The sequence below is a fragment of the Cygnus olor genome, chromosome 5, assembly GCF_009769625.2.
Source record: "Cygnus olor isolate bCygOlo1 chromosome 5, bCygOlo1.pri.v2, whole genome shotgun sequence".
In the NCBI taxonomy this organism is placed as follows: domain Eukaryota; kingdom Metazoa; phylum Chordata; class Aves; order Anseriformes; family Anatidae; genus Cygnus; species Cygnus olor.
Genome location: NC_049173.1, coordinates 23,153,791 through 23,171,021, shown reverse-complemented (window position 1 = coordinate 23,171,021; position 17,231 = coordinate 23,153,791). Strand labels below are relative to the sequence as shown.

At 50.9% G+C, this 17,231-nt stretch overlaps 2 protein-coding genes across 3 annotated transcripts; one reads left to right on the top strand and one right to left on the bottom strand.

Annotated features, from left to right (window-relative positions):
* Positions 1 to 39: 39 nt before the first annotated feature.
* VIPAS39 (VPS33B interacting protein, apical-basolateral polarity regulator, spe-39 homolog) lies at positions 40 to 11,093 on the bottom strand. Its single transcript, XM_040559744.1, has 20 exons — positions 11,000 to 11,093; positions 10,823 to 10,915; positions 10,645 to 10,744; positions 9,637 to 9,780; positions 8,604 to 8,642; positions 8,233 to 8,297; positions 7,262 to 7,318; positions 6,211 to 6,303; positions 5,518 to 5,551; positions 4,979 to 5,081; positions 4,862 to 4,889; positions 4,596 to 4,669; positions 3,970 to 4,045; positions 3,538 to 3,672; positions 2,929 to 2,970; positions 2,416 to 2,505; positions 2,000 to 2,086; positions 1,518 to 1,607; positions 1,231 to 1,335; positions 40 to 955 (listed from the first exon to the last, which is right to left on the bottom strand). Exons 2-20 carry the CDS (start codon positions 10,913 to 10,915, stop codon positions 935 to 937), a joined length of 1,476 nt encoding a protein of 491 aa, XP_040415678.1. The 5' UTR covers positions 11,000 to 11,093; the 3' UTR covers positions 40 to 934.
* Positions 11,094 to 11,225: 132 nt separating this feature from the next.
* On the top strand, positions 11,226 to 16,987 carry AHSA1 (activator of HSP90 ATPase activity 1). 2 transcript variants are annotated; one of them, XM_040559746.1, is made up of 9 exons: positions 11,226 to 11,419; positions 11,543 to 11,733; positions 11,906 to 11,988; positions 12,350 to 12,467; positions 14,081 to 14,169; positions 14,470 to 14,601; positions 15,367 to 15,468; positions 16,143 to 16,194; positions 16,589 to 16,987. In XM_040559746.1, the coding sequence occupies exons 1-9, from the start codon at positions 11,340 to 11,342 to the stop codon at positions 16,759 to 16,761; spliced, it is 1,020 nt and encodes a 339-aa protein (XP_040415680.1). In that variant the 5' UTR covers positions 11,226 to 11,339; the 3' UTR covers positions 16,762 to 16,987. The 2 variants fall into 2 exon arrangements, with proteins under 2 accessions (XP_040415680.1, XP_040415679.1); XM_040559745.1 differs by having other exon boundaries at positions 11,228 to 11,419; positions 14,467 to 14,601.
* The last annotated feature ends 244 nt before the right edge of the window (positions 16,988 to 17,231 follow it).

Below are 17,231 nucleotides of genomic sequence, written 5' to 3'. Positions count from 1 at the left end.
AAAGTGCTCAATGTGGGAAGGAAATAAACAGCCCAAGGAGAAAGAGACAGCTTTATTTAAGGAGTGGAAGTGAAGTCTGGAAGGATGAAGCCAGCAGTTGCCTGAGGAGTTGTTTTTCTGAGAAAGTGCAATTCAATCCTTTCTGGCATAACACTCTCAGAAAAAAAAAGAGTTGCTGGGGCCAGCAGGTTTGCGCTGACTGAGAAGGGTCGCTCCTTGCTCTCCATCCAACCCAGCAGGGTTCTGACCAGCTCCACACGACGTGCCCACTCTTCCCTGATGAAGGTATCTGCCGAGAGCTGCAGAGTGCCAGCATGGGGATACAGGCAGAGGCTGCTGCCCTGGCTCTGCAGGAGTTCATAAAACACCTCTTTTCCTAGGGTGAGCCGCAACAAAACAAAGAAATGGACTTTAAGGTGCAGCTGGCCCTTTCCCCCATCCCGCTCTGATGCAGGGAGAACACAGCCCAGTTGGCTTTACTCTCTCCACAGCCATGACTGGTGATGCCGAAGCCAGCTTGAATGTTACAGGGACTGGTCAGCATTCTGTTGGAGACCCATGAGCGTGGCTGACCTCTTCCTCTTGCTAGTTATAAACTCAGACACCACACAGAACAAATGTAACCTTGCCTTGCCCAGCAACTTCCCTCTGTAAACAAAAGCCGTGCCCGGCTTACAGCCAGGTCAAAGAGAATCAGATTCCAAAAGGAATCAACCCTGGTGGATCAGTTCCATGGTTTCACTGGCTGCATCAGAGCCGCTGCCTTCAACCAGCCTGAACGCTTCTGTCCCACGAGCCGCGGGCACCCGCTGTCACTGACGAACACTGATCATGCAATGAGTAGTAACAGAGTTGCTCTGTTGGCGCTGGACCAGGTTTTGCAGTTTCCTGTCTCGCTGGCAAGGCAACGTCCAAGCAGGCTGCTCGCAGGTGCTCAGTTCTTCCATCGGATTTGCTAAAAGAGAGAAGGCGGCATGACTAACATCAGTGCTGACCGCAGATCCCTCAGGCCAAGCTGCTGAGGCCCAGTCCCTGAAAAGGGGAACTATAGCCGTAAGGTGCCACTTCTATCAGCTTCACCCTTCATTCCTACACTGAATGCAACCCCAAACATAATAGTAGCTTCCCAGAAGGGAGAAAAGAATGTAGGAGAGCCATGCTCCTTCTGCACACCTAACCAAGAGCCATCTCTGATGAGAGTTTCTATAATAAAAAGTAGGTGTCTCTTACTGTGTTGTTGAGTACGCTGTTTATCTTCTCTTCTTCTGCAGAGCCTCTCTCCACCTTGCATTTATATGCCATCAGCTGGATGCGATCCTTTAGATCCCTGTACGTCTAGATAAACAGCAAAACCAGCACACATCTGAGCAAAGGGGACGCTTCCACAGCTGGAGGTTTTCCCAAGACTCAGGAATAAGCAAACCCCACCAGGCACACGGCAGCAAATTGGCATGGGAAAGCTGGGGAGAAAGAGCAGGCTTTTGTCCCCTCTCTTCAGACACACAGCAAGGACTCACATCTATGACAACATCATGGCACTTGTATTTTGTGGCGAGGTTCAACCGTGTCTCCACATCCTCTACCAAGCGCACGTATTCCTGCAGCACCTGCAAGGGAAGGAAGAGTGTGTCAGCTCCCTTCTGCAGGTACTTCCTGCCTCATTCTTTCACTCCAGTCACAAATTCTTTCAAGGTCACTGGTCACACAGACTTGACTCTGTCCATCCTAAGGCAACAAGTGGCTGGGACAAGCCTGCTAAGGACTCCAAGGGCAGTAAAACTTTGCTCACAGAGCTCCAAGTCCTGTGCTACCTCATTTCTATGGATCAGGTTAGCCATTGCCAGATAGATGAAGCATGTATGTTTAAAGTTAACACAGCAAACAAAGCTGGCAATGCACTGTGGAGAGCTTGCTCTGTGGGCAGCTCACCTGGGGAAATCAGTCATGTCTCAAATCCCAGTGAAGACCAAGAGGACACAGGCAGTGGTTCCTTGCTCACCTGGACAGGTGCATTGTTCCTCTGCAAGATCTCCACCACCCGGTGGAAGCCAATAGGTGCCTTCTTCTTGGTGTAGCCCAGCCAGTTCTGAAATGACAGCCAAACCTTTTGTTAATCGCAACGTACCCCATCAGCCACCACATGCACCACTGGCAGAGCCCTTCACCAGTGGCTGGGCTGAGGCTGGCTGCGAACCATTTGGGGAAAGGGCATAAGGGCAGCCTCTGTCTCTGGCCCAGTCGCTGCAGCCAGTCCAGGCCCAGCAGAGCTCAGGGAGAGGAGGAATATATTATAACACCCTGCTGGGCCCTGCTGAAATGAAACCAGTCTGTCTGGTAACTCCGGAACAAGCCAGCTATCAGCAGCAGATATCAGCACTTGGAACTGAATTCCTAGCAAGGCTTTCCCCAAATCACCTTGGTGGTAAAGAGGGCATCCACATCCTCCCAGGCTCGCAGCTTGGCACGGGCAGCCAGGGCAGTCAGCACATACTGCTTATCAGGAATCTGCAAGGCAGAGAGCTGCAGTCAGAGCACTGGCACTGCTCACAAGGCCTGTGTGGGATGCAGAGGAATGGCACCTGCCCCCAGAGCCTTGTCAGAAATCACACCAAAACCCAGGCAAGGAAGTGAGATACTGCCTGAGACCACTGTCAGCACTGCAGAGGGCAGGAGGCAGGGATTTGCAAGTGCTGTTGCAGTCAGTATGCATTGGCCTCTGCTCAGCGGGACAGCGAAAGCCTCCGCATGACTCCCACTTGCATTTCTGAGCTTCCAGAATAGGCCTGCTGAAGGAGAATACAGTGCCTCCCCTGAACCCCCGCCTCCGTGCTGAGCCTCTCAAACTCCTGCCCAGCCTCCTCACTAAAACACAATTCGGTTGCCCACATTTTCAGCCGGTGCTGCAACACCAGCAGGAAGCTCACGTACCTTAAATGTTTTCTTCAGATTGGTCGGGCTGCTGAATGTTCCCTAGAGAGAGCAGACAGTCAGTGCAAACTCAACAGAGGCCAAGACAGAGGTTCAAACACCTTTCGTTGTAAGGCATTTGCCCTGCACATGACGAATCTCCCTGCTATCATAGTCTTCATGAGCTTTTTGCTCATTACAGTGACAAAGGAAAAACTGACAGAAAAGAGCAACTAACCTACTCCGTTAGGTCTCTGGTTTGGTTTCCCTACATTCTCAAGCTGTTGCACCTCCAGCACTTCAGAGACCAGAATCATACACCTCAGCCTCATGGGATTAAGGACTAATTTTAAGGACTAATTCTGTCTGCTTGGAGGCAGCACAAGACAGTGATTTCTTTTAGGGTGCAACTCAGTGGTAGGCCACCCCAGGTTGAATGTCCTTTCTTAGAGCACATAAGAAATCTCCAACCTGGTCCCGGATGGCTGAGGTAGCTTCATTTCTCTGGTCTCTCTTACGGATGAAATATGACCCCCCCTTCTTTCCTGAACATGCCCAGCTTAACCACCTCTCATGTTGAGGGCTACAGGGATGAGATGTAACCTTGGTCCTCTACCACATCATCCTCACCTCGGCCTCTGTGTAGTGGTAGAAACAGGAATAGAAGAGAGTGGTCACTAGTGGCATGTTGAGAATTGAGGCCTTGCGAGGGTATTTCCGAAATATCTCCGACTGCCCAGCCGTCTCCAAGTGTCGATCATTGGCCTGAGGAAACAAGCAGACAGAGAGGGTGAGCACGACCCAGGGCAGCTGCCTGACCTAGTTATGGGGTATAGACCCGGGCAGAGTGTTGTGATAGCAAAGCCCAAGCACAGCCTCAACACGCCATGCAGTCTGACGTCTGCTATTTCACACGTGGGTCTGGCACAGCAGCTTGCAGAGCAGTTAAACTACGCTAGCCAGGCAGGCTGTTTAGATGCAGTGTGGTATGAGTTAGGGACGGATGGGGATCTCACAGATAGTCGCAGTCACCTCCTGACCAGCAAAAGAAAGATTTCATACCTCAATTATGATCTGTCTCTCCAGCAGTGTATAATGGTCTTGGATGTGGGAGATATCCTCAGGTGAAAACGGCAGCCTGGCCAGACACGTGGGAAGAAAAGTCAGCAGCTCTTAATGCAGCACACTTGGAGGGAAGCTTTTCTCTGCTGACCACGCTCTCCACAAACAGGGATGTGGGGAACACCCCCTGCTCTTCCCAGCCTGAGAGTAGGTAACTCAAGCTCTTGCCCCATCAACCCTGCCTCATTGCCCTCTCCGGCTGGCTTCCTCCTAGACAAGCTCCACAGAAGGAAAAATTATGTGGCGTCCCTTATAGAAAAACCTAAAGCTGATGTTACCAATTTCCTTAAGCGCTCAGGCACCCAAGCTTTTACCCTTCACAACCCGATCAGAAGGTCCACAAAGCACTTCTGTCCCCAAGTAAGTAGCAAAAGATGCTGGACTAGTGATCAACACAAATTCCTCTGTCTGCATTATGTCCACAATACCTCGCTGCCACCAAGGCAAAGCCAGCATCAATTTTGGAACTACTTAAGCTGCAGTACTTGGACAGGGGTCTGATTTTCTTTATTACCAGCTTCTGTGGAGCACCCATATCCGTCCCACCCTTTTTCGTTTTTCCTTACCCAATGCATCCTTTCAGAAATTCCCTCCTCTTTTCTACATCCTGGATGTTCAAATGCTCCCGATACTGAGAGAGCTGGAGGGAGAGGGAAAAGAAGCACAGTCTGTCTCGTGAATTTAGGACGTCCAGGACTCCAGGGGGTGAAACAGGGATGCAAAGCTCTCGCCTGACGACGAGACACCCTGCGGCCACCTCTCCCTGCCCTTTTCATGCTCAGTGCACCCTCTTCACCACGTAAAAGGAGCTTCTGCTCCTGGGAATACTCACAGCAACTTCCTCAGTCCTGTCTAGGAACCTGCAAAAGGGTTGCAAAAGCAAGCATTAAATGGAGGCAGATACCTAGCAGTGTGCTCAGATCTGCCACGGGGCTGGGCAAAGCCTCACCTGAGCAGATCCAGAAGCATCTTCTGCTCACCGGTCTCCTTGAGGAAATGGATCAGATGACACAAGGCCACCTGCCGCACCTCCAGCTCCCGAAACAAGATTTCTACAGGAGAGAGGGATGTGCACATGTGGGTAAAAGAAGTTAGCATGACCAAGCCAGAGGGGGCTACACACGGCGCGTGGAGCTGCAAGCAGTTAGCAGGATTCAGCAACCTTCCCCCACCTCAAAGCCTGGTCTGCAGGGCTATGGCGCAGAAGAGGCACACTCACTAGCCTGTTGGGTGAATTCCCAGCGGAGTGCTACTCCTACAGATTCATTCTCATTTACCCCATCACCACCACCACCTCCCAGCGTTTAAAGCTGCCCTCTGGGACCTTGACGGGCACCACCACCCCCCTCCCACATTACACTCACTGCAAGAATATTTCACGCTCAGTAAGGCAGCAATACCTCAGCTGCTGCCTCTCTGTGACTTGCAGCTGGTGAAAGAACTAGCCTCTCTGTCCTTAACTGAAACCCTCGTCCCAGTCACACTTACCTCTCCTGAGCGTCCGTTTCAGGAATATCAGGACCTGTGAGCACAGAGAGGCAGCTCTCAGCTGAACATACCAGTCTTCACCAGAGTTAAGACAGAGAGACAGCAAACTGTCAAGTTTGGCCAAGGTCTGGGGAAACTTTTGCAAGGGTGTCTGAAGGCACAGCTCTTACAGTGCTCAGCTGAATTCTGCAACCCACTGGACACAGGGCAAGCAGTGAGCCAGGGCCACAGCTGCCCGGCTTCTCTGGAGCTTAGCTTAGCGAGACCAAGAAAAACCTTTCCCTGAAGCATCCGAGGACTTAAAATACCTGGATGGGGACAGCTTTGACACAGCTCCACTTGCTGCCTGATGCTGTGGAAACCAGAAAAACTGGAGAAGTCCCTCAAATCTTCTCTGCTGCAGTGAGCAGATTAAACCTTGGCCTTTGAGAAGTTGCTGCAAAGAGCCCTTTGAGAGGGCTGAAGGATCGGGTTCCTTGTTATTACCTGATACAAATTCTGCAGACTGGCAGGAAAGCCAGCAGGAATATGGAACTTTCCAGCCTTAAGCTTTGCCAATTTTCAGTAACTTCTTCCCCTGAACTAAAGAAACCCCATCTTGCAAGATGAGGTGGCCAACTGACTGTTCACACAAGCACCCTCTGCGGGGTCACCCAGGAGGTCCCAGCCCTGCGTGGCCCCAGCAGGACTCACAGCTGTAATGACATTCCCATCGTGCCCTGCCACAGCTTCATCCAAGAGCACCAGCTTGTCCTGCAGGGAGCGAAATCTCTCTAGAGAGCAGACCTGGAGAAAGAAGAGGTACAAGCAGGCATACACGACATCAGGCAAGTCCCCACGCTGAACCAAGCCCTAAGGTGTTACCCAGTCTTTCCACATGAGCCCTTCAGTACCACAAATAACTGCCCCACCAACCGCTGGAGAACTTTCCATTCAGCTGAAGCCACGTGCTGTGCGACCCCTGGGAGTCTGTCAGCTGAGGTTGTAGAGTTAGCCCTCGTTACTGCCTGGGTTAGGACAGCAGACACCATTCATTTAGCACAAACACTCTCGCAACAGGGCCAAACTTCCCTGCATGCCACAAACCACCAGTCCTGACAGGAGGAGGGAACTCCATAGCGTTCTTCCCATGGAGGAGAATGGAAAATTAGAACTGCACGACTGCCCCCTTCTTCTTATCCTGTAATTGTGGCCTCTCTCAGCCTTTGGTCCACCTGCCCTCTGTCCAGCATGCCTCAGCACAGCAACTATTAAGGACAGGTAGCTTCGAAGGCAGTTCTTAAGGGCTGCACACAGCTCCTGTGCACTCCCTGCAAACTGAGGCAGCTGACACTAAGATTCCATCTTCATCCCTCTGTTTGCCACCAACTAAGAAGTGAAACAAAGCCCCAAAGCCTTGGATCTTTTCCATGAACTGAGCCCCAGGGAGTGGAAAGGGTAGAGGGGGGTGTAGCAGTTCAGGTACCTCCTGTCAAAGACTAGCTGAGCAGATGACTCAGTTAACAACCCAACAAAACCCTGCAGGTCTTCTGCTGCTCCTGAGCTACAGTGATCTCCACAGCGATCTCTGCACTGCCACCTGGCAAAGCAACAGACAGGCACAGCACCATCCCTGCCAGATGCCGCAAGCAGCATGGATCCCCTTCCTGCTCCTGGAACAGCCAGAAGCATGGAGAAACGTAAAGCATTTTGGGAGCAGACCCCCTCCTTCTCTCACAAGCAGACGAAAGAGGAATACTCTTACCTTGCCCCTCTGCATTCGCCTGACTGTATCTTTGGGGCTCCAGTCACTGCTGTAATCCTGCCACAAGAGAAACAAAGAGCACCTCAAGAGAACAATGAATTACTGAAAACCCAAATATAAGAGGGAAAAAAAACAGCTGATCCAGTTCCTCCCTACCAGGGAACCGCTGCACACGAGTGTCTCAAGTCAATATATAAGTGGAGGTCAGATGTTCTGAGCACAAGGGCACAGAACAGCTGCTGGAAAGGCTCACAGAGTGCTTTTATATTCCACTAGCAGAATTCAATACTGGTCAGAGAGAAAGGAGGCTCAGGGTCTGGTTTGAACGCTGTGTGTTTATGTCTGCCGGTAAAGGCACTGGCTTCTGTCTGTGTTAACCTGTGCGGCCAGCTGTGCTAGCACTGTGCCTGTCTGCATCTGTTGGGAACGCGTGCTCAGCCTTGTTACAGTCTGGACCTGTGGACATGGAACCACAGCCTCACATCTGCTAGGCTGGGACAAGAGGACTTCACCCGGTCCCCAAAACCCCTGGATTCTGCAACACCTAGCACTGCCTCTATGGGAGAAGAACACTCCTGCCAGCTGGTACCCCACGTCTGTGCCCTCCCTGTGCCAGTGATTCACGAACAAGAAGTTTAGAAACCTTAAGGGTTTTTTTAAGGAGCACACAGTTCATCCGACCAAACATGAAAGCGGTTTATCGGCAAAGCACTATTTAGAAATCCTTTTCACAGAGACCGCTGGGCCTTCAGCAGGAGCAGGAATAACTAATATCCTCAGCAAAGCTCCCTACTTCTGCGTTAAAACAGAGAACACCTAAATCAGCTGTGAGGCTGGGTCTGCAGTTGGCAGCTCCCTGTCCTAATCCCTGCATTGCCCTCTGCTGTTTGAAATAGCAATTAATCAATTCCCATAAAACCTTCAGAGCACAAAAAGCTCTCATCTCAGCACTACAAACGTGGGCTGCTCACCTTGTACTCAGCTTTCGGTCTGCGCAGCTCTGGGGCATAGTTTTTAACTCCTGTGTCTGAGAAGGCTGAAAGGGAAGGACGAAACTGAGGAGCACATCAAAATCCTGGCTCATATCTACTTCCAAAACTGCCCTTTCCTTGGTTTCAGGCATCAAACGGCAATCCAAAGTTGCTTTAAACCCACCAGTCATCAGTTGTACATAAATAGATTCCCTCAAATCATCACGCCAACCCTTTTGCTGGTTTGCTGAAGAACTTCCAGGCAACCCATTTCTGCAATACTAGGAAGACGACACTGCCCTTTTTTGGAAATGCTGTGGTTCATGTAAACCTGCACCCATCCCAAAATGAGGCAGGGGTTCAGAACTTACCATCTGAAAGGGACTGTAAACTGGGAAGTTTGTTTCGTCCTGCAATCAAAACAAAACTCATGAAAGACTTGTCTCTTCTCTGGTAACATCTCTTGCAGAGGGAACACGGGTCTAGACTGCAACCTGGTGAGCTGCAGCCATGCCAGTGCAGAACAGGCCACTCCACACAGATACATGCCGCATTGGCACAGCCGGGGATCACCTGTTTGTGATCTAAGGCTTTGAAATGGCCTGTGCCATCACAAACCATGCTGCACACCCTAGCCCCACCTGCCTTCTCATTGCCAAAGCTGGGAGAGGTTAGAGAGCCTGAGTTTGCCCATCTACCTGCAGAGCGGAGGCTCCAGCATGCAGCACTGCTTAGGCCACCACAACCCAGCTCTGCTCACCAGGGCTGCAACTCTGATGCCTTTTTATCACTCTATTATCAAAGTTGTTAGTAGAAAAACACTCCAGAGAAAGCGACGAAGCAAAAGCTGGCACGTTGTCCAACTGAGAGACAACAGAGCTGAGCTCGTACAAGCCGTTTATGTCCCCCCATGCCCTGCTGCACAATTCCCCCACCAGCCAGCTACGCTACCACTGCTGCTACCAGCAGCGCTGAACCCATCAACAGCAGTCAGCCGAGCTCCAACTGAAGAGCAACCAACTTGTTCTCCCTACAGTAGTGAGGGTCAGATGAGGCCCACGTGGATCAAACCAGTCCTTTTGTAGCCTGCTCTTTTCCACTGTGCAAACAGATTGTGGTAAAGTGCTGTGCTCTACCTTGCCATTCTGTGGAACCTAGCTTACAAGAAGCCAAAATCCCCAAAGCCACCTCCCACAATGGGAGAGCTGCCTATCTTCTGCACAAGGCAGGCACAGTCACCAATTTCTGACCAGTGACAGAGACACTCTCACAGTGAAGAGGGATCGGAGCTCCCCTGTTTTGTAATACACTTAATACAACCTATTTACATAAGGTAACTTGATTTCCCCCTTGATATTGTTGAGGGAAAAGCCATTTGCCCACATTGTGTACGAGGAACCTCACCTTTGAATAGGCTGCTTAGGGAGTAGGAGGAAACTTGCTTGGGTAAAGCGGCATTGGAGGAAGAGCCCTTCTGTAGGCTGGAGTCTCGGCCTTCCAGGGAGCTAGTGCTGCTGGAGGCGGTCTCTTTGATCGACCAGGAGATGCCTGTGCACAGACAGAGGTTATTCAGAACAGAGAAAGAGAAAACCGCTCTGTAAACAAAGTTCTTACGGCAGGGCAGGAATATTACCAAGCGTGTCCCGGTCAGTTCTGCACTAACATGTCCTGCTAAGTTTGACAGCCCAGTGCTGACCGGATGCACTGTGCAGAATCCCAATCTCATGTAACAGTGCTTGTCAAACAGCTGCTCGTTGCCCTCCAGAAATGGTTGCATTTCAGCAACACTGTACAACTTGTTATGGATTATCTTAAAAAAGCATACGCCACCCAACGTTTGTGTGTCTTTTATGGGGTAAAGCATCATCCGCACTCCAGAGGTACAAAGCAAGACAGAGAATCCCTGTCTTACCTCAGATTACAGACAAATAAGAGCATACCTCCCTGGACACTGGAAAACTAAGATAGTTTTCCTCCTCACACAGACAAAACAGCTGTCAATGTTCACATGCATTCGTCCCTTTTTTTTTGTTTGTTCAAGACAGTTTTCCCTTTTTTTCATGCATTTTTCACATGTTTTAGGACAAGGTGGTACAACAGAATAGCTGATAGGTAGAGACGTTGGATGGGAAAAGAAAAAGTCTGCACTGGTGGGAGGAGCTGCAGCACAGGCCAAGAACGGGCTCTTTGAAGGCCCCCTGGGTGATCTGTATTTAAAATGTCACCGCTTGGATGATGCTCACTGGCTAGCAAGCGCCACATTTTCTGTGGGTAATGAGCTCCAAAAAAAAGCAGATAGCATCGTGTGTGGGTCCTGAGGTTATGCCCAGCACCACCAGAAGTACATTTGAGAAAATCACAGAACCGCAGGGGCGGGAAGGGGCCTCGGGAGACCACGGGGCCTGCACTCACTTCCCACGGGCTCCCCGCTCCAGCTGACCTTCTCCAGCTCATCCTCATCGTCGTCAACGATGTCCCGCAGGCTGTTCACCGCCCGTTTGGACTCCTTCAGCTGCGGACAGACACGGGGCTCGCCTCAGGCCGCCTGCCGGGGAGCCCCGGGGGGCCCCGCGGGGCAGCCGGCCCCTACCTGGCACAGCTCGTCGTCCTCGTCGTCGAAGGTGAAGGCCCGGCACTTGGAGCTGTGCCAGTACTCCTCCTCGTCCGCCCGCGACCGGCTCATCTGCAACGGCAACGGGCGGCGGCCTCAGGACCCCGGCCCCCGGGTCCCGGCCCCGGCCCCGGCCCCCGCCCGGTCCCCGCTCACCTCCCCTCACGCCCCAGGCACCGGCACCGGCCGCTGAGGTACAGCCGCCGCCCGCGCGGGGCACGCCGGGACTCGTAGTCCGCCCGCCGCCTTCCCGCCTTTCCCCTCCCGCGCACGCGGACTACGAGTCCCGGCGTGCCCCGCGCGGGAGGCGCCTGAGGAGAGCCGGGCGGAACGAAAACTCGCGGCGGAACCCCGGAGCCGGGGCGGGGCGCGGCGGGGGGAGGGCGGCGGAAGGGAGCGTGCCGGCGGCGGAAGGCGGGCGGCCGGCGGTTCTAGCAGCTTCCACGGGAGGGAGGAGGAGGAGGAGGAGGAGGCGGCGGCGGCGGCGGCGGTCCCGATGGCCAAGTGGGGCGAGGGCGACCCGCGGTGGATCGTGGAGCAGCGGGCGGACGCCACCAACGTCAACAACTGGCACTGGTGAGCGGCGGGGCCCGGCCGGGCCGCGGGAGGCGCCCCCGGGGCTGGGGGGGACGGGGCGGCCTGCGAGGGGCCCCCCCCGGCCCGTGAGGGCCTGTCACGGAGCGCCCCGCTTCCCCCCAGGACGGAGCGGGATGCCTCCAACTGGTCCACGGAGCGGCTGAAAGCCCTGCTGCTGCCCGTGCGGGTGGAGGGCGAGGAGGGGGCCTGCGAGGTGACCGAAGTGAGCAAGCTCGACGGGGAGGCCTCCATCAACAACCGCAAGGGGAAGCTCATCTTCTTCTACGAGTGGGCGATCAAGCTGGCGTGGACCGGTGAGTGACGGCTTCTCCTGCTTCCAGGCCGGGTTTAAGGGGGAGATTAAGGGTGCCCGCCTCGCTGGGAATAGCAGTAACGAGAAGCGCCGTGCTGTGATGCGCCGTAACGTTGCTCGCAGAACAACCACGGTAAGAAACGTTGGCCTGGACAAAATCGCTGTCATTGCAGGCACCTCGAAGACGGGAGTGAAGTACAAAGGCTACGTGGAGATTCCCAATCTCTCGGATGAGAACGACGTCGATGAAGTCGAGGTAAGCCCGGCTGGAGGCTGGTGCTGCTGGATGTGCTGCTGTTCTAGGGAGAGTCCTCAGGGCATGTTTCCTTTGCGTAGAAATTTCCTGTGTTAGAGACTGCTAAGTTCTTGTTGTGTCCTTTGTCAAATTAATTTTTGCCTTTCATATATATGGGATCCGTCTGGAGCACGTGGAGGGTTTTAGGTAGATGTGTATGTGTATGTTGCTGTAGGCCGGCAGTAGATGAAGTGAAAGACTTTGTAAAACTTCACTGCTGCTTGTGAAAACGTAGCTGAAGTCCAGCTGCGATGTTGGATCAAGTAACAAAAGGACCGTGGAAGCACGGGTTTGTTAACCAGCACTTGTCCTTCTTGTTTAGATCCTTGTCAGCCTTGCTAAAGATGAGCCTGACACCAACTTGAAGACCCTGATGAAGCACGAGGGTGCAGAAAAGATCAGAGATGCAATAAAAACTTACATCAGCACTCTCAAAACAGGTACGTGAGAAGGAGAGGTGTTGTGGGACCCTTATGGGTAGTGCTAAATAAGGGTTAGGGGTAGAGGAGAGGGAATGTTCCCCTCCTCAGGAAGGTGTTTAAGAAACAACCGTTATCTTTTTAGCTCTTTAGGAAATGGTTAGTGTCTGGCAAGAAGCACTTTTGTCTGCAGACACTGTAGCGCAGCCCAGGTTGACTTTGGAGGGAATCCATTAATAAAGAGTATTTTCTGATGGGTGTTTTCTAAAACTGGGACTGTTCTTCACCTGCTGAAGGTCAGCTATAGGGAAAACGAACCTGGTAACGTGTGTTTGCTGCCATGGTGATGCAGAGTGTCAGCCGCTGCGTGTGGCACGATCTGGCCTTTAACGAGCTCGCTCCATTCAAAGGTGGTTTTTTTCTCTACTAGTGTGGCAAAAGAGAAAAGCAGCGCACTGAAAAGGCGTCTGGGGCTATTTGGATTTGAGAATAGCTGACAACTTGAAGTTACTCTGCAGGTTTTGCTGGTGTCCCTGAGTGAGCGGTCTCGGCGTCTGGAACAAAAACACTTTTTAGAAAAATAAATCTCGGATTCCAGCAATGTGCTTTGGTAGAGTTCAGCTCTGCTCTCTAGTACAGGCTGGAAACACTGAAGTTGCTTTTTGTATCTATTTTACTACATGCTACCACAAACACTCCACGTTCAAGTTTCTTTCAGTACGAACCACCACAGGTCGCTGGATCAAGTTTCTGCGCCCTTGGGTTTTTAAATTTCACTGTTCAAACCGGGAGGGAGGTGCCGTCACCCAGAGGAAGATGAGAATGATGTTCGGAAAGAGCCATATGATCTTGTGGGGTGGAATAAAGAGTAGCTGGTGGGAAATGAGTATTGCAGCATTTGGGATTACGGAATTTTTCATAAAGTTCTGTTATACGATGGAATTTTGCCAGTTGGAACAGACAAAGAGGAAGGTGAGATGAAACTGTTCTGTAAGAGGTAAAGGCAGAAGTGACAGAGCTTTAGGAAAAGCAAACGCGATGACGAAATGGGCTGAAGCTTCTAGTGGAGTTACAGAAGTACCGGTGCTGCTGGGCGGGGCACCAGAGAGACCTCCTCCGGGTTTCTGTGTGTTGCCCTGGCATCTGTTGCCCAAAAGGACAAATTGAAGATGGAGTTAGAAGTAACTTTATTCTGTACTACAGCCATCTGAGAAATGGGGAACCAGTCTGAAAAGCAACTTAAAGTTTGATCTGGTTAGATCATCAAGATAAAAGTATCTGAAACCTGACTGCTGTTTGTATTGGGGGTTGAGAGCGGAAATAGGCAACGTAAGTGCAAGGCTGATGTTGGTAGAAAAGTGATGTGTACCATGGTGTGTGCTTAGGCTAAGAATAGGAAGGAAGTTCCTAACTCTTGCTGTAGACAGGCTTTCGTATGGCCTTCGGTGGGGAGCAGTGAGTGCAAAATGAGACCTGTTGACCTTTTTTTGTTTGTTTAACTGGTTTCAAGATGGGGCTGCCAGCAAGAGCAGGGGAGAAACCAGGAAGACCCTTTTGATTGTACGTTTCAAAGAAGAGATTAAAGGTCTATTGGATCTATTATTGGTTTCATGGGCACGTTCCTGTCTTTCCAGAATTCACCCAGGGCATGATACTGCCCACAGTGAATGGTGAACACATGGAAACAACACCTCAGGTGGCACCTAAAGCAGAAGACCGCAAGGTAAATAAAACTGCAAACATGCTTTTGGGTCTCTGAAGAAGTGTATTAGATTCTGGGGCTTACAGGAACAATGTTGTAGGATGTGTGTGCAGTAACTGTCAACCTGTGGTTCAGGCCTGTTTCCATTTGTAGCAGAAATTATTTCTTAATTCAAGCAGACCAATAAATCCATCTTTTATACTCAAACACGATGTTGCATGTTTCCCCAAGGCCTTTGTTTTTCCCTTGGATACATGACTTTACTGAGATGATTGAGAAAAGGTAGGTGTGTTTTTCAGTTGTTTGTTGTTTTGTTAGAAGGCTGCCAGCAGCAGTTCTGCCACGTCGCAGTCCAAGTCCATAGGAGTCAAGATCCCTACGTGTAAGATCAGCTTGAAGGACACGTTCTTAACATCTCCTGAGGAGCTCTACCGGGTATTCGTTACTCAAGAGGTAATTCCGGGCTCGTTCTGGGAGCTGTTTGTTGCACATAGGAGGTTGTTTGTAAGAAGCTTTTTAAGGCATTCTGTAGGACACTCACAATACGTGAGGATGCAACAAGAAAGCTGGTCTGCAGAACAGTTGCCTAAAGCTCGTGCGCGCATTTTTCCTGCAGCTGACAAGAGACTGTTAATGCCAGCCAGCAGCCAGCTCCAGACTGCTGTCAGCACCTGGCTGTAGGTGTGTCCCTTACTGCATGTGATCGCATCTCTTGGGGTTTACAGTTGCGTGCTTTTGGATTTTGTTTTTTCCTTTTAAGTTTAGGTGCTATTAGCCTTCTTAGGGAATAGATCCTCTCCCTGCATACTTTCACATAGTGTTGGTACAGACAGTAGCATTGTATCATTATCTAAACATGGTCTGAGCTTTTGGTTAAATAAAAATAAATAAATAAAAACATCAAAATACCATCTTTTCATTGGACCAGGTTTCGTTAAGGAATTCCTCAGGGTAAATCAAAGCATGGTTTAGAGAACAAGTGCGCAGGGCACACAGTGAAAGCTGGGGGTTCTTTTCCCTTGGTAAGCAAGATGCTGCTGCAGTGGCTGTAGCTGTGCTTTTCTGGCCAGGGCAGGGTTTTTGTCTTGTCTTGTTGAAGACCTTATACTGTTAACTCACCTCCTCTTCCAGAAGTTTTGTAGCTAGGTGGGAGCTATTAGGCAATAATTTTGCAAGTGGATAATGTCAAGTAATCCTGGTCTCCTGAATTCTTTTCAGATGGTCCAAGCTTTCACCCACGCACAAGCAGCCCTGGAGGCTGATAAAGGAGGCAAGTTCCAGTTGCTGGATGGCAGCGTCACAGGAGAGTTTGTTGACCTAGTAAGTACTGACTAGTGCAGGTGCATCTTGCTTTGGGGCAGCCCTTTTGTTTTTGAAGCAGCAGTTTTGTAATATTGTAATTGAGTTGTAATTCACTAGTCAGGAATCCCTAGCTTGCGTCTGGTAGTTACGTATAATTGCTGTGGGTATTGAAGGGTTCCCTATAGGATAAGTAAATGCATGGGACTGTAGCCTGGGGAGAAAATCTGGCATCTAGTCCTTCGTCTGCCCTGTCTTTGTGTGATTTTAATTAGTTATTGAGGGTGGGAGAGGTATTAAAGATAGCAGCTGACCCTTTTCCTCTTCAGCCCTTGTGCCATTAAAGTCTTGTGGACAGGGAATCTGTCTTAGTGACTTTCTTCCAGTGATACATAGTACCTGAACGTGATGTACAGTGTTCAGAACTTGCACCCATGTTCTGTGGGCTGCTGTTGGAGTCTGAATCTCTAAGGCTTCCAGAATTACTGTTTCCCATGTTCTTGCCCATGCCTGCTCCAGGTTTAGCCTGGTCTGCCTTCCTAGAAGAGGGGTGGAAAGAAAGTGCCACTTAAAATCAGTTCGTGGTGTTCCTGAGGGACTTCTTAAGATCCGGCACAGTTGTAGTTGCTTTCAGTTAGACTGTGCGATGTGCAAAAACTACTACGCCTCAGTGTCTCTCTCTGTCTCTTTCCAAGGTCCCTGAGAAGCAACTTGTTATGAAATGGAGATTTAAATCTTGGCCAGCTGGTAAGTAGTCCAAAATGGACTCTGGTATTACAACTCGAGCCAGTGTTGGAAGGATTCTGGCCCCACTTCCCACACAGCGCTCCGGCTAGCGACCAGGGTGCCTTAGCCCAGGTTCGTATCCCGCACAGCGGGGTCAGAGTCGTGATCCACTGGTTAGCACCAGCCGGGGATCGGGAACAAGGAAGCAGCAGCTTCAGCTTGCTTGGCTGTGGCTGCAACTGCTTTGAACCCTATGAAAATAGAGCTCTCTCCTCCCTCTCTTTCTAAGGAAGGCCTGCAGCTGTCATAAATAGATCCTACGGGGGAGGATCCTGGGGGAGTCTTCAAGCAGTGCTGTCTGAGAGGAGTAGAGCGTACTGCATGCTGCTGACAGATTTGTTTTGGTTCCTCCTAGGGCACTTTGCAACAATTACCTTGAACTTCACCGACAAAGGTGGTGAGACGGAGGTGTGCTTGGAAGGCAAGGGCATTCCTGCCAGCGAGGAGGAAAGAACAAAGCAAGGCTGGCAGCGCTACTACTTCGAGGGCATTAAACAGACATTTGGCTATGGCGCCCGCTTGTTTTAATAATGGTTGTTGGAAAGGCTCTCCCTGAAGACTCTGCCACGTGGACTGATACATTTCTCACCTCTCCCTTTCTAATCTTGGCCCTGCTGCTGGGTAGAGTGGGATGACAGGTGATGAGGAAGGCCATTGAGCAGCACCACTTTCAGTCCCTCACTGCTTTGTGCATGTCTCGTGCTGCAGGGGATTCTCTTACATGTACATACTTCTATTGCTAAATAAACCTAACTTAAAAAAACACCACGGTACTTGCGTGTTCAGATCGGCTTAAGTTCAAAGGTTCGGTGGCCAGGCTGAGGGAGGGATCTGTCTGGAAAAACACTGATCAGTGAGGAGTGTTGATCCCAATGTGATTTACTCCTCACTTCTGGGTGAGTGGAGAGCATGAGCCTGATGCAGTTTTTAGTTTGAGCAGCTGCTTGCTTTCTCTCTGCTTTTGATCTGCTAGTAAATGTTTCAAACCCTTCCCATTT